At 36.3% G+C, this 14,615-nt stretch overlaps 1 protein-coding gene across 1 annotated transcript; it reads right to left on the bottom strand.

The window, feature by feature from the left end:
* Positions 1-560: 560 nt before the first annotated feature.
* Positions 561-5,062, bottom strand: LOC139840110 (F-box/LRR-repeat protein At5g63520). The gene is made up of 10 exons (XM_071830336.1): positions 4,811-5,062; positions 4,611-4,718; positions 3,721-3,813; positions 3,462-3,602; positions 3,219-3,320; positions 3,094-3,133; positions 2,862-3,014; positions 2,118-2,299; positions 1,866-1,984; positions 561-1,126 (listed from the first exon to the last, which is right to left on the bottom strand). Exons 1-10 carry the CDS (start codon positions 5,027-5,029, stop codon positions 703-705), a joined length of 1,581 nt encoding a protein of 526 aa, XP_071686437.1. The 5' UTR covers positions 5,030-5,062; the 3' UTR covers positions 561-702.
* Between the last annotated feature and the right edge of the window lie 9,553 nt (positions 5,063-14,615).

The following is a 14,615-nucleotide window of genomic DNA, read 5'->3' as shown; positions in this document are numbered from 1 at the left end:
GGCATCATTACCCGCCAAGATCAAATCATCAACGTAGACCATAAGATAGAAAATGCGTGAGCCATGCTTATAAACAAAGAGAGACTGGTCAGCACAACTACAATGAAATCATTCGGATCACTCGCTACGTGAGCTTTATGTCTTGCCTCCTGCACGGCCTAATATATTGTGCGACAACAAAAGCACACTTTTACTCAGTCAGAATCCGGTTTCTAACAAACACTCCAAACACATTGATATTGACTATCACTTTATAAGCGAGCTTGTTTATATTAATTTCTGTATTTACGCGGGGAAAAAAAACGATATGTTCTTAAGTCAGCCCCACAAAGTCAAGTTGGTCAATCTACGGCTAGTCACCGACTTGACCGACTATTCCTTGCAAGGTCCCACCTACTAGTTCCGACTAGTAACTTTTACGACCTTGATCACAGGACAAAGTCAACGATGAGACGACAATCAAAGAAAGTATAACACAAGGCTAGTACCCGTCGTCAAGAAACCAGACATAAGACCAGATGCATTGGTTGTGCTCGTCTATGGCTACTATAACACCAGTACACCCAACAATCAGTATCAAATTACAATAAAAACACTAGAAGAATACACAATCCTGATCACTACTCCGCATTACAAATCCACAAACATAAACTCTGGTTACTAAAAAAATACCATTGTCTAGTTATATGTACATAAAGCACCTTAGATCGCTTTAGATGGAGCATGTGACATTACCAAATAGACAGCACTATAAACATGCAGGCAACAACGTACCGACTTTTGTTCTCCAGATTCTCTAACATACGGAGTTAGGTCACCACGTGCTATTTCTCCACCACAAAACTGTCCAGCAAGAGTTGCACCAGGAAAGTTTTCCAGAAATGGTGAGCTGTCAACATTTGGTTGGCCAAAAAATGACTCACCACGGCCACAACAAGTGAAGATAAGGCCGCCAAAAACCTCCCGCTTATCACCAGCAGAAGTACTTGCTTGTTTGAATGATCTTAATTGGTCAGAGACATTGGAAACGGAAGATAGAGCGGTGCTGGAATCTGAATGGTAAAAACGAAAGTTGTCGCCTGTTTTAATCCCAACATCACCAACAAATAAATACTCCTCGTTATCCCTGCATCAAGATGACACAAGTTCCCCGCAATAAGCAACTTCCAAAGTAGACATCAACAGCAAATAGTCAAAATTGGAGTGGAGAAATGGGCGGGTCAGTCTGGTATAGTAACGCATCAAAAAAGTAGCAGTAAGGTTCACATGGCCCCAAATATTTTGGACTAATTCTTTCAAAAGTAATGTTCAATATGATTGCAAAATAATAATTATTATAATTATAATTATAATTATAATATAATAGTTTCAGATTCTTTGGAAAAAAAATCAGCATATTGGAACATTCTCATTACATCATAAGACTGAGAAATCTTTGCTGACAAAGGTCATATTCTAAGATAATTATGAAATGTGATCTACGATAAGTTGAGTTCAAAGGTAAAATTGACGCATTTATAACAGCCAGTCAAAGATAATGATGTACAAGAGGCGGCATGAGGGACGGGGCGGATGGTAAGCGGGTCAAAACAAGTATAGGTTGAAACATGTTATTTTCAGTACCAGTGGGGCTGACCCGCAGAATTTTCTAGAAGATAGTTAATGCATTAAACAAGATCACATATTGAATATTAAGCAACGTCGAACACAGATTATCAAAAGTATGCTTCGGAAATTTTTTCTCTTTTATCTAATTGTTTTTGTCGTAACCATTATAATTAATAATAGTCCAGACTGAATCATTAAAAAAAAGTGTCAAACTTGCCACTGTCTACTATGAAACAAGAAGAAACATGTTCTCTTACCCAATAACTTCGTGGAATGACAGCGAAGTCATCCATTTCACTTTGTCCAGACCAACTGAGCATTTTCTTCTCTTTGTCACCCCAATGTAAAAAGTAGGGTACTGAATGCGCTCACCTAGCTGTAATATTATATGTCACAAGTCATTACAGAAATAAATAAAAAAAGAAATATACAGCTAAAGAATGCCAAAGCATGGCTTATTTGTTTATATGCATTAATTAGAATCTTAGAATGAAGAGTAGGTAGCATACATCGTCATAAACTTGATTCAATACAGTTTCACCATCAATATTCTCTCGTGACCCTTCTCTTCTTGCAGTGAGCCAAGTCACAGAATCATTATTTTTCTCTCTGACAGAAGCCGCCTTGTATTTTGGGCCAATTGGTGACAACCCATTTGATAATATAGCGTGAAAATGAGTTTCACCAGCAACTGCTCAATAATTTATTGCAAAATTTTTAAGAATTCAACTTTTAAAACAAACATATTACACAAATGTAGAACAGAGCATCACCAATGTTCACAGTTCACACTATAGGTTAACACTGTTTTAGTGTAAAAGATGAATCCTTTTGGAATACGCCTACATTATATTTTTTTCAGTTCCAACAATGCGGCAATGTGTACATTAACAGTATTATAGATATTAAAAATACCAAATAAGATAATACATTTCACTCATATAGTCAGATATACACCAAAACAACTTTAATTTAAACATATACAAATATATACACCAAAAAACTTCAATTTAAACATATACTCATATATATAAAACAAAAACAAAACAAAAAAAAAAAACTTAAATTGAAACATATACTCATATATACACCAAAAAACTTTAAAACTAGGGTATCACTAATCATCAAAATACAATAATGTAGTGTTTTTCTGTAAACAGTGGAGTAAAAAAATGTACTTTCACACTGTAATGATGTGAAAAAGTAAATTTGAGTGCACAGTCATGTTTCTAGAAGTATTATTATGGACTTACCAGCAGGTTTGTTTCGGTCAACTGCAAATACCAACGCAACAGCCAAAGAAGCGTATTCTTCCGAGGATGTTGTGCACCTAGACTTAGCATTGTTATGTAAAATATGGCAGCCACTATCGCCAACAATAACAGTATCCGGAGACATGGCATAATCTACAATAACGAAAAGAATTGAACGAATTCATATTAGTCAGCTTGACAAAGTTTACACTTTATAACATAAAACACTCACCGAGCTTTTCCATAACAGATTTCATTCCTACTTCAAAATCCTGTTATTAAATTCCCAGATATGGTTAAAAAAACATGATAAGTTACTTCAGGGTTGATACATAAACACATATTAGTAAAACTCACACCAAACATTATTATGGCAGCAGGGGATTTATATCCTGAAATAGAAGTAGAGAACTCCCTAATGTCCGTCACAAATTTGTCAATCATGAAAACTTGAGATTCCTAATATATATGCATACACGATGTTATTATTATGAAATTATAATAAAAACAAATTATAATATAATTACAGTTACATTAGTAACGTTCTCTGGTTCTCACCATAAGTTCAATGCTTTATTCAAAAAAGAAGAGAAATTTTACCTCGGTTGGCTGTAAAAGTGGGATTGCTTCAACTCTTATTCCTGGAAGAAACCCAACAGTTAACATTATTGATCTATTTGCACTCTCGGATAAAGCTACAGAAACACCAGGATCATCCTCCAAGGTAACTTCCCATTGAATCTGTCATGTACTTTATAAACATCACAGCATAACAAGTAGACAAGTAGTAGTAATAGTAGTACCGCAGCAATCAAATTTAGTAATATAAAAGAGAACTAAAGTAAAAAAGATAGAAAACCTCTTTAAATTCATTGGTGGACGCATCCCTTCCAATAATTCCAGATGGAGCATTAGTAATGACTGGAACTTTGGAGCCTAGTTTTGCAGTAATCTGCAAGTCATTCATTTCAAATCCATAAGCCATGCTTTTTTAAAGAAGATATAAAACATTTTCAAACTGTAAGATTTCACCAAATTATCATCATATAGGTAATCAACTATTGGTTACAATTCTGATGACCAGTTCGATGTTAGGGACCTCTATTTTTTATATGTATCAAACAGCCTTTTGTTCTTACAATCATAAAGCTTCAATTCATCACTGGTATAAGTAGCCCTTCTATAGCAGAATAGCAGGTAAACTCACCAGTTTTATAATGACGTGGCTGAATGCCATGTCATCGTTTTACCTATTACGTAGTAATTATATAGGATCACTTTCCCTAAGACCACGGATAATGGTGATTGTGACGTGGAGTGGGTAAGGTGAACTTTTTGGGGCAAGTCAATGACTGGACCATGGGAGGGAAAGGGGAGAGTTGTAATGGGGCTTTCGTAAGGGCGTTTGTGGGTGATTTGGTAAAATTTTATTGGTATTTGAGGTGTAAATAAATTAAAGTTGTAGAGATAAAATATCTAAAACCAATCACAGCTCGCAACCTCATTGTCACGCCCTCTCTCCTCTCCGTGATCTGCCGACAAACGCCACAAGACAAACGCCCACAAACGCTCTATTCCGGGCGTTTGTGTGGCGTTTCTCACACCATGTAGGCGGCATAGGGGCCACAAACGCTGCGTCATCCATGGTCTAAGGTCGAATTGTAATCGTATAAGTAACCAGCAACCTTGATTTGGTGAAAGTTATGTTACATTTAAAGTAAATCTAATTTGATGATGATAATAACATACTAGTTGATGAGCTTGACGCAAATCGAACGATGGACCAACGGAGGCAATAACAAAATGAGGACGAATCGGTTCAGATAAGACTTTATTCACCACGTCCTCAACAGCAACCTGATAAATTAGGGCACAAAACTCAAATACATGATTCCTAGTATAATAAATATAAAAAGTTAGGGTTTGGATTAAGTTATTAGATACTGTACCTGTAACGAAGAATTGATGGAAGTTGCTGATGAAAGTTTAGGGCGGCAAAGGACGCGATCACAAACGAGATTCCATGTACGGTTAACGCAAGCGGCGGAAGCAAATGAGATGGCCGGAAGTCTGGTGAATATGTTGTGAAGAAGGTCTTCGCCGATGAGATCGATTGTTGATATCATGATGCCCGGCGGATATGGCCTCGGCGGCAATGGTGATGACATTGCTGTGGTGTTCCTACACTTGCCGCTATAGTCCGTGAGACGTTTAAAGGTGAACACGTACAGATTTTTTTTTTTTTCACTATAAGACCACCGTTAATCTGCGATTTGCCATATCAACACCACATCCTTCTTTCAATCACTAACCAACCACTAAATTTTAACATTCATGATATACCCATCCGTTAGTCCCACCTATATTTTTTATATTAGACTTTTTATATTATTAACTTATATATAATAATTAAAATTCTAAAAATAAAAGTTTTATTAATAAATAAAAACATTACAAATTCCTAAAAAAGAAAAAAAAAAAAACCATTACAAAGTCCTAAAATAAAAAAAAATTACAAAGTACTAAAATAAAAAATAAAACATTTCAAACTAGTCATCGTCTTCGTCTCCGTCCTCCTCTTCATCGTCCTCTTCATCTTGGTTATTAGTCCCCGAAGGTCCTGCTTCATTTGCCGAAGTTCCTGCTTGTTGATTAGGTCTAATACGTACATTTGGTGGTAAACTCCAAATGTGTTCGATAAGGTTGTCTCGGAGGAAACGGTGAATGGTAGAATCTCGTAGCTCTTTGTCCATTCGCAAATGCGTATCGAACCTTTCTCTTATTGATAATGAACGACGAACCGGTTGATAATCCTCCTCTAACCCACAAAAAGCTCGACCATTATCTTCAGTTATCATGTTGTTTAAAATCACGCACGTATACATAATGCACTGTATCTTCTCGATATAGAATTGTCTTGCAGGACTTTTAATGATTGCAAAAAGACCTTGAAGAACACCGAAAGCTCGTTGGATATCCTTTCTTGCTGACTATTGGTACCTTTTGAATTTTGTTGTTTTTGGTTCAACCGTACTTTTGAACGATTTCACAAGGGTCGCCCAATCAGGATAAATTCCGTCCGTTAAATAATACCCTTTTGTAAAATGTTTCTCATTCACCGTATAGTTACACGGTGGAGCTCTATCTTCAAGTAACTCTTTAAATAAATCGGATTAATTTAACACATTGATATCATTATTTGAACCAGCTGGTCCAAAGTAAGCGTGCCAAATCCACAAATCATACGAGGCGACCGCTTCCAACATTATTGTTGGGTGACCATGATCGCCTTGTGTGTATTGACCTTTCCAAGAAACTGGGCAATTTTTCCAAGCCCAATGCATACAATCTAGACTACCGAGCATGCCCGGAAAACCATGTATTTGCTCATGTTTTGTAATTAAACGTTGAACATCACGAGTATTAGGTTTTCTTAAATATTCAGTTGAAAATAAATGTATAACACTTTTGCAATAATTTTCTAAACAACGGTATGATGTTGTTTCACCAATATGCAAATACTCATCAAAAATATCAGGAGCAACACCCTATGCTAATTGTCGTATAGCGGATGTGATTTTTTGATAAATGGTAAATCCGAGTAAACCGGTTGCATCCCTTCTTTGATGAAAATATTTAAAGTATGAAGGAATAGGTTCATGAGAATAACTGAGTATGCCTGCGGATTTACGGTTAAACAATCGACGGCTCATTCAAAACCTTCTTCGAAATTTATCTTCGGGGAAGGTTGGTGTGTCGGAAAAGTAATCATTCCACAAGAGTGTAGCCCTTCCAGCCCGATCTCTATGAAAATATCTTCTTGGATTTCTCGGAATAGGTTGTTGATTTTCTTCCTCTTCTTCGGCATCTAAAAAATCAAGAATTTCGAGTTGTTGTTGCGGAACGTACGCACTTGTTACTTGTGCGAGGTCTTCTAAATCGTAATCGATATTATTCATTGTTTAGATATTGTTGTAGATAGAGTGTAATATTAATGTTGAGTGTATATTTGTTGTGGAGTTGTGGAGTATGTATATATATAGGAATTAGAAAAAAAAATAAAAAAAATAAAAATAAACAATATATATATATATATACATATATATATATATATATATATATATATATATATATATATATATATATATATATATATATATATATATGAAATAGCCGTTTAAATTCAAAATTTAACCGTTGGAGCCGTGTTCAAGAATGTCGTTACATAGTAAGTTTGGATCACTGTCGAGCAAGGGCGGTCCGATTGTGGTTTGCTAGTATCGGCGTGAAAGGAGGGCGGCCCCAAGGGCGGGTATCAACGGCGAACCGATACGATCCCTCTAAGAATTTTTTGGGGCAAAATTAAAATATGAGGGTTTTGGGGGAAAAAATGAGATTTTTTAAGTAAATTATGGAGGTTTTAGGACAATATTTGGAGAATTTTGAACAAAATTTGAAGGTTTTGGGGAAAAATATGTAAGTTTTGGGAAAAAATTCACCGGAAGCAAAGTCAAAAAATTTCAAATTTTTTACATTGAAAATTGCAAATCCACCGCGCGCGCTACCTGACAACCGCTTTACATTCCCGATTCTTTATTAATAGATTTACAACCACACCACCAACCTTCAAACAGTTAATATTCTTGTCTGGCCTATTTTTGATCGCATAAGATGAATCCGTTGTCGAAGAAGATCTTCTAATGCAGAGCGAACCATCCTTCGTGAGACCTTCAAAAAAGCCAAGGTTCTGATCCGTATCCGCACCACAGCCGACATCACGTGTCCCTACTACATCACAACCTTAATTTAAATCTGAGATGTCAACTCCATCCTTGTCACTACCACTCTTCTCTGTGTTACTTCGTCACAAACCACAACCTCCTTAACCCGAATTAATAATTTTTCTAATAAAGCCCTTAGAACTGTCATTAAGATGTTTAAAATACTTTTAAATTTTCAATAACCGTCATCTAAAAGTCAACATAACTACTACAACATAACTACTGCGTACAAGTTTATTACGAAAGTCTAAACGTTCGTCGTTAGAAAAATTCTTAAATTAAATTTCATTACATTACATGATAAATTGTATGTAAAAAAAACTTTGTAAAACAATTACAACTATATTTTTCCCTATTTTTTATTTAAAAAAATAAATCATATCAACACCCTAAAATTTATTATTAACATGCTAAAAAATGTTAGAACAATTTATGAATTGTTACTTTAAGGTCAATTTGTAATCGCTAGTACAATACTTTTAAGAAGAATAACAACAAATTTAAGAACTACCATTTAAAAAATCCATAATTTAAAGATAATCAATCACTAAATAGATTTAGCGTATATTTAGGCTGCTTGTAGTGCAGCGTTTTGAAGTGAAGGTGCTGGAAACATGACCTGTTTTAAAGTGAAGGTGCTGAAAACATGACCTGAACACGCATGTAGTTCCAATTGTTAGGCAAGTGTAAGATCCTGTTTCCCCAGTTGATCGGGACGCCGTCCAAAATGATGGGACGTCGTTCCAATGTGAAGGGCTGGACGCCGTCCAAACCATTGGACGCCGTCCAAATGGTCTGGCGGGCCAGCTGTCTCCTTTATGATATTTAAAAGGGGTAAATGGGTAATTTCACTTGAGGAATGACTTTAAGGCTCCAAGGGTCAGTTGGTGGGTGCCTTTATGTGATGACCCAGAAAAGTTCGACTAATTTAAACCAATTCTCTATATGATTTAATATTATGTAAATATATATATATATATATATATATATATATATATATATATATATATATATATATATATATATATATATATACTAATTGCTACTGTAAAAACGACTTTGCTACAGTGATTTGCTACAGTAACACTATTTGCTACAGTAAACACTATTTGCTACAGTAAACACTATTTGCTACAGTAGCACTATTTTGCTACAGTAACGCTATTTGATGTCGACGAACTAGCAAACAAAAACGGAAAAGGCGGCCATGCGATCGCATGGCAAAAATACTGAAAACTCATGCGATCGCATGAACTACAGTAAATCGAAAAGTATTATAAATACACCAGCTTGCTCGACGAGTTTCTTACACCATCTCTTTTCTTTATTCTGTAACTTATATTTATAATTATGATTATAATTTTAATTTTAATTTAAGTTTAATAATAATAAGGAATATTACGCGGGTGTTTTAATTCGGGTTTCAAACCATTTTAAACTAAGGAAATATTAGGTATTGTTCGGGGTATTGTTCTTAAATCCAAGGCCAACCATACAGTCGTCTACCATCATTACGTCTACGCAATTTACCTATAATATTGAACCTCAATATTGAACCGTGAGTTTATAGTCTCCCTTTTTAAATACTTTAAATATTTTTGGGCTGAGAATACATGCAATTTATTTTAAACGCAATAAGACACAAGTACATACTAAATTCTACACTGAGTTAAACCGAAAATCCCTTAGCTTTGGTAACTAGTAGCTGCCAGTACATAGGATATGGACTGGTGGGAGCGAATAATTGTATATGGATCCATAGGGCTTGACATCCCCGTCCGAGCTAGAGCGCTAGCCTTTTAACGGATGTATGTTATTTGAGTTTAAGACACGTTGGTTTGCGTGTATTAAAACGAATGGGGTAATTATCACTATAGCGTTAAGTTTAGTTACCAGGGTGCTCTGTTACGTAGAATATATTGATAAACTTTTGATGAAATCTTGTGGTCTATCTTTATATATGTTTATGACTCGAGCAATTAAACCTATAACTCACCAACATTCGTGTTGACTTTTTAGCATGTTTTATTCTCAGGTCCTTAGACTGCTTCCGCTGTGATGTGCTTGTTGCCTGCATGGAGTCTCTCATGCTTTGTACAAAGTTTATTGCATTCAAAATAAAACTGCGTTGTGTAATAAATAATTGGACTGTGATGTCAACCTGTAAAATAAAGACTTATGTATTTTGGGGTTTTTGCTTATACCTAAGCACTCGCCCACATGTTTATAACTTTCTATGTTTAGAAAGTCACTTATTTTAATGAATGCAATATTTTATCAAAACGTATCATATAGAGGTCAAAACCTCACTGTGGAATCAATGATTAACGTGCCGCGTCAATAGCGATTTTGACGGGTCGTTACACTTTACTTCACTTTTACCTACCTTATCTTCATCCACTTCAAGTTTAGAGAGAGAGAGAGAGTTTCTTGTGAGAGAAAGCTCAAATCGAGGAGGAAGAAGGTTGTGTCGGGTCAAAGTGCATGTTTTAGAGTTGTTCATCTACTCCCTAGCTACGTTGTGATTGTGGTGGTAAGTTCTAAACCTAATTCCTTTACTTAATTAGTGATAAGGGTTAGGGTTTGGGTTAGTGATGAACATAGAACCCTTTTGTTAGTGAATTGGGGGTTTTTGGATGAGTTTGGGATATGAGGACTCAAAGGATGACTAACCTAGGGTTTTGAAATGTTAAATGTGTTTTCGAGTCTTAAATTGGTTAGTAATGACTAGCACACCTTGTGATTAAGTATATGGGTGTTATTTGGGTTGTGGGTGATCCAAATGGGTGTGTTAACCTTGAAATTGGTCAAAAGAGTCTTGGGTGACCTAAGTTGTAAAATGAGCGTGTCGATGCGATAACCTTGCGCTATTAAGTGGGTTAAGACCATTTTGGGCCAGTGTTAGGGTTTTTGGCGAAGTTGACCTAAATTGAGGTTAAGAGTGCAAATAGGTCAAGATTTGCACTATGGGTCAAAATGTTGCTAAGATGGTGAGTGAGTTGGTTGACCAACTTGATTGTGTGATTGATTATATATGTAATGTATTAGGTACGTTATATTGAAGGTCACAAGCTTGATCTCTCATTCACCGAAGGCGTTAAGGTGAGTGGAATAATTATATATATGCGTATATAGTGTATTTGCTTGCGGGCTTGTGGTTAGTGCTATCCGGGCGTGTGGATTCACTATAGTGTTATCCAGGCGTGTGGATTCACTACTCTTTTGTGCGATGGAGACCACATGTGCGTGAAGGGTGGTTTGGTAAGTGCAGACGTCTACCTAGGGGGTTAGTTATACTAACGGTCATTGTGCGAGTACTGTTACCTCGTGTGCGTTATGGTTAACCATGATTATGTGTGATAGTTGTTTTAGCATATCGAATTGGGTACTATATGCTTTTATTAATGCTAGCTCATTGAGATTGCAGATATCTAGTTTTGCATTGTGATTGCATAGTTGCTAAATTGCTAGCTCGTATACGGTATTGTGTAAGTGTTTGCAGGTGAATAGATTATATATGTATGTGTATAATTATTGCATTCACTAAGCTTTAGCTTACCCTCTCGTTGTTTACCTTTTTAGGCTCGGGCTTGGATAAGGGCAAAGGTATACGGTCGGATTAGTGGTCTCCCGTTTGTTTTGGTTGGGGGACGCTTTTGGAAGTTATGGCTTTTGAAGTTCGATCAAGATTTGGGTAGTTTAATCCCAAACTCCATGCTCTAGATGTCGTTTGGAAGTTAAACTCTTCGGTCGAAACTTGTAATTTTGAACAAAATTCGTAAGACGGGCCGTCGTGGGCCCAGTATTGTAAAACTTGTTTTTCGTCATGGAATTCCTTTAGTTTTATATATATTGGTATGTTGTAAAAGTGGTTTCGTTTAAAAGTGTCGGGAAGCGGGTTTTCCGCATATGTGAGTTGGACCCGGGGATCAATCCCTGGCAGTTCATTAGGACGCCGTCCCAAAATTCTGGACGCCGTCCTGGCCTTCAGAGCTGGACGCCGTCCAGATTGCTGGACGCCGTCCAGATGTACTAATCCAGAAAAAAAAAATTGGGTCGTATTTTGGAATAACGAGGGTTGGGTTCTTACAAGTGGTATCAGAGCATGGTCTAAGGGATTTAGGCGACTTGAGATAGGTGCATAGACTTAGACTTTATTGAGTATGCGTTTTATGCGGGATTTGTAGGAGACGGGTCGGACCGAGGGAGTTGTTAGTGCCTAGGTTTAGGTGGACTAACTATGCGCTAATTGTTTTGTGTTGTGTTTTGCAATCATCAAGCGAGATAGACGTTGTACTAGCGAGTTAATGCGACATGCTCGCGTAACAATGATTAGCTACCATTGTTACGGGTTCAAATCTTGTCAAACAAGCGATGTACGATGATTGTTGAGCAAGATGGGGCAGTGAGGTGAATATGTATTTGTGTCATGTCTTTTCATTCGTTGTTTAATATTTTTCATTTTATAGAATGAAGATGAGAAATGGGCACGATACCAATGAGGGAGGCACGAGCGAGGACGTTGAACTCACGACCAAGGTTGAGGCCATCTTTAAAAAGCTACAAGCGGAATTTCTCGACGATGTCCGAAAGGTTTTCCAAGAATCGGTTGATGGGTAAGTAACCGAATTGATCAATGAGCGAATGAATGCCGCGATCGAGGAGGCATTAGAAGCTAGAAACATTCATCCTCGTGGTGAAGGGGGTGATGGTAATGGTGGTTATGGAAGGCGAGACTTCCACTAAAAAAATTTCAAGGATGCTCAACCTCCTATGTTCAATGGGGTACGAGATCCGTTAAAAAGCACGTGTTGGATCTCCGACATCGAGGGGGCTTTCCGTACCGCGGAATGTCCTCCCGAGAAAAAGACGAGATACGGTTCTACCATGTTACGTGAAGAGGTCAAGTTGTGGTGGGACGATAAAATTAAGTTTTATGGTGAAGAACAATGCATGAGCTTGACGTGGGAAGAGTTTAAAAAGGAATTTTTCAAAGAATACCGAACTCCTTCTGACCTTGATAAAATCCGGGACAAGTTGCACAATTTGCAACAAGGTTCAATGGACTTGGTTACTCTCATGTCGACCTTTTTGGCAAAGACTCTTTTTTGTCCGGAGTATGTTAGCGATGATCACAAGTTGATGCTAGATTTTTATCGTACACTAAGCGATGAGTTAAAGCGTAAGATTAGTCGGGGAATGGCTAAGTCTTTCGAGGAATTGTTTGAGTTAGCCCGGGGCTTCGAACCGGAAGTTCCAAAGCAAAGCGATTTCTCTTTTTCTAAAAGGAAGTTTGAAGGTTCAAGCCATTCAAATTTTTCAAGCAAGAAAAACAAGAAGGGTTCCGAGAGCGTTAATAGTGTGAATAAGGGTGGTTTTAAAGAATTTAACCCTCGGTGTTATAATTGTGGGCAATACGGATATCTATCCCGTGATTGCACGAACCCGGAGACAACCAAAATCACTTGCTTTAATTGTAATAAAGAAGGACACCGGAAGTCGGAGTGTCCTGATTTGCGTACCGATCAAGTTAAAAGGCTAGAGAAGGCGGCGGGAACAGTGAGGGGATGAAATTATTTGATGACCAATGAGGAGGCCAAACAATCCAACGAAGTTGTCTCAGGTACTTTCATGGCTAACTCTAATCCGGCAAAAATACTATTTGATAGCGGTGCAAACATGTCGTTTGTAGTGACCCGAACTTTTCCATGTTTATATACATTAAATGAAATTGATATTTATATGATTAAGTGTTTCCAACATGTTAAGCAATCAAACTTGTTAAGACTTGATTAATTGAAATAGGTTTTAGATAGACAATTGACCACCCAAGTTGACCGGTGATTCACGAACGTTAAAACTTGTAAAAACTATATGATGTCATATATATGGATATATATATATATATAGTTAACATGGTATTATGATAAGTAAACATATCATTAAGTATATTAACAATGAACTACATTGATAATGCTAAAAACGAACATATATTTCATAGCATTATCCCTCAAGAAAGACAAGCTTTTAGTTGCAATTGTTCTATTTACAAGTGATATTCGTTTAAATAATAAAAGGTGAAGACAAAAGATAGATTCGACGAATTGAAGACGCAAACGACCAAAAAGCTAAAAAGTGCAAAGTACAATCAAAGTGGTTCAAATTATTGGTGAGAAACGTCTCAAAATTACAAGAGTACAAGCCGCAAAACGCAAAATACAAGATATTAAATTGTACGCAAGGACATTCGAAAATCCTGAACCGGGACCAAAGTCAACTCTCAACGCTCGACGCAATGGACTAAAAATTACTAGTCAACTATGCACATAAATATAATATAATATTTAAATAATTCTTAAAATTATTTATATATTATATATATATATTTATAAACTGTCGGCAAGAAGCAAACAAGCTCATGTGAGCTGGAAAAGCAGGCCATGCGATCGCATGGCCTGTCAGTTATAATACTATGCGATCGCATGGTGAACAATAGCTAGTCACACTCCTATAAATTTCGCAGTTTGGTGATCAATTTAACATATCTTTTTCTTTATCTATCTCTCACTCGTATATATATATATATATATATATATATATATATATATATATTAATTTTAATTTTAATTTTGATAATAATAAGGGTATGTTAGCGAATGTTGTAAGGGTGTAAGTCGAAATTCTGTCCGTGTAAAGCTACGCTATTATTAATCATTGTAAGTTATGTTCAACCTTTTTAAATTAATGTCTCGTAGCTAAGTTATTATTATACTTATTTAAGCCGAAGTAATCATGATATTGGGCTAAATATTAAAATTGAGTAATTGGGCTTTGGACCATAATTGGGGTTTGGATAAAAGAACGACACTTGTAGAAATTAGACTATGGGCTATAAATGGGTTTTATATTAACTTAATGATACCTCGTTAATTTAATATATAGACTTATAATTCGACGTATCTATAAATAACCA

The sequence above is a fragment of the Rutidosis leptorrhynchoides genome, chromosome 4, assembly GCF_046630445.1.
Source record: "Rutidosis leptorrhynchoides isolate AG116_Rl617_1_P2 chromosome 4, CSIRO_AGI_Rlap_v1, whole genome shotgun sequence".
Lineage (NCBI taxonomy): Eukaryota > Viridiplantae > Streptophyta > Magnoliopsida > Asterales > Asteraceae > Rutidosis > Rutidosis leptorrhynchoides.
This window is presented reverse-complemented; position numbering and strand designations above follow the sequence as displayed.

Excerpts from the sequence above, each read along its gene's own strand:
- LOC139840110 (XM_071830336.1), bottom strand. The coding sequence starts at position 5,029 with ATGTCATCACCATTGCCGCCGAGGCCATATCCGCCGGGCATCATGATA. Across the intron at positions 3,321-3,461 it reads CACTTTTACAGCCAACCGAG|GAATCTCAAGTTTTCATGAT; the intron begins GTAAAATTTCTC and ends CATATATATTAG. Across the intron at positions 1,127-1,865 it reads TCATTCCACGAAGTTATTGG|GGATAACGAGGAGTATTTAT; the intron begins GTAAGAGAACAT and ends ATCTTGATGCAG.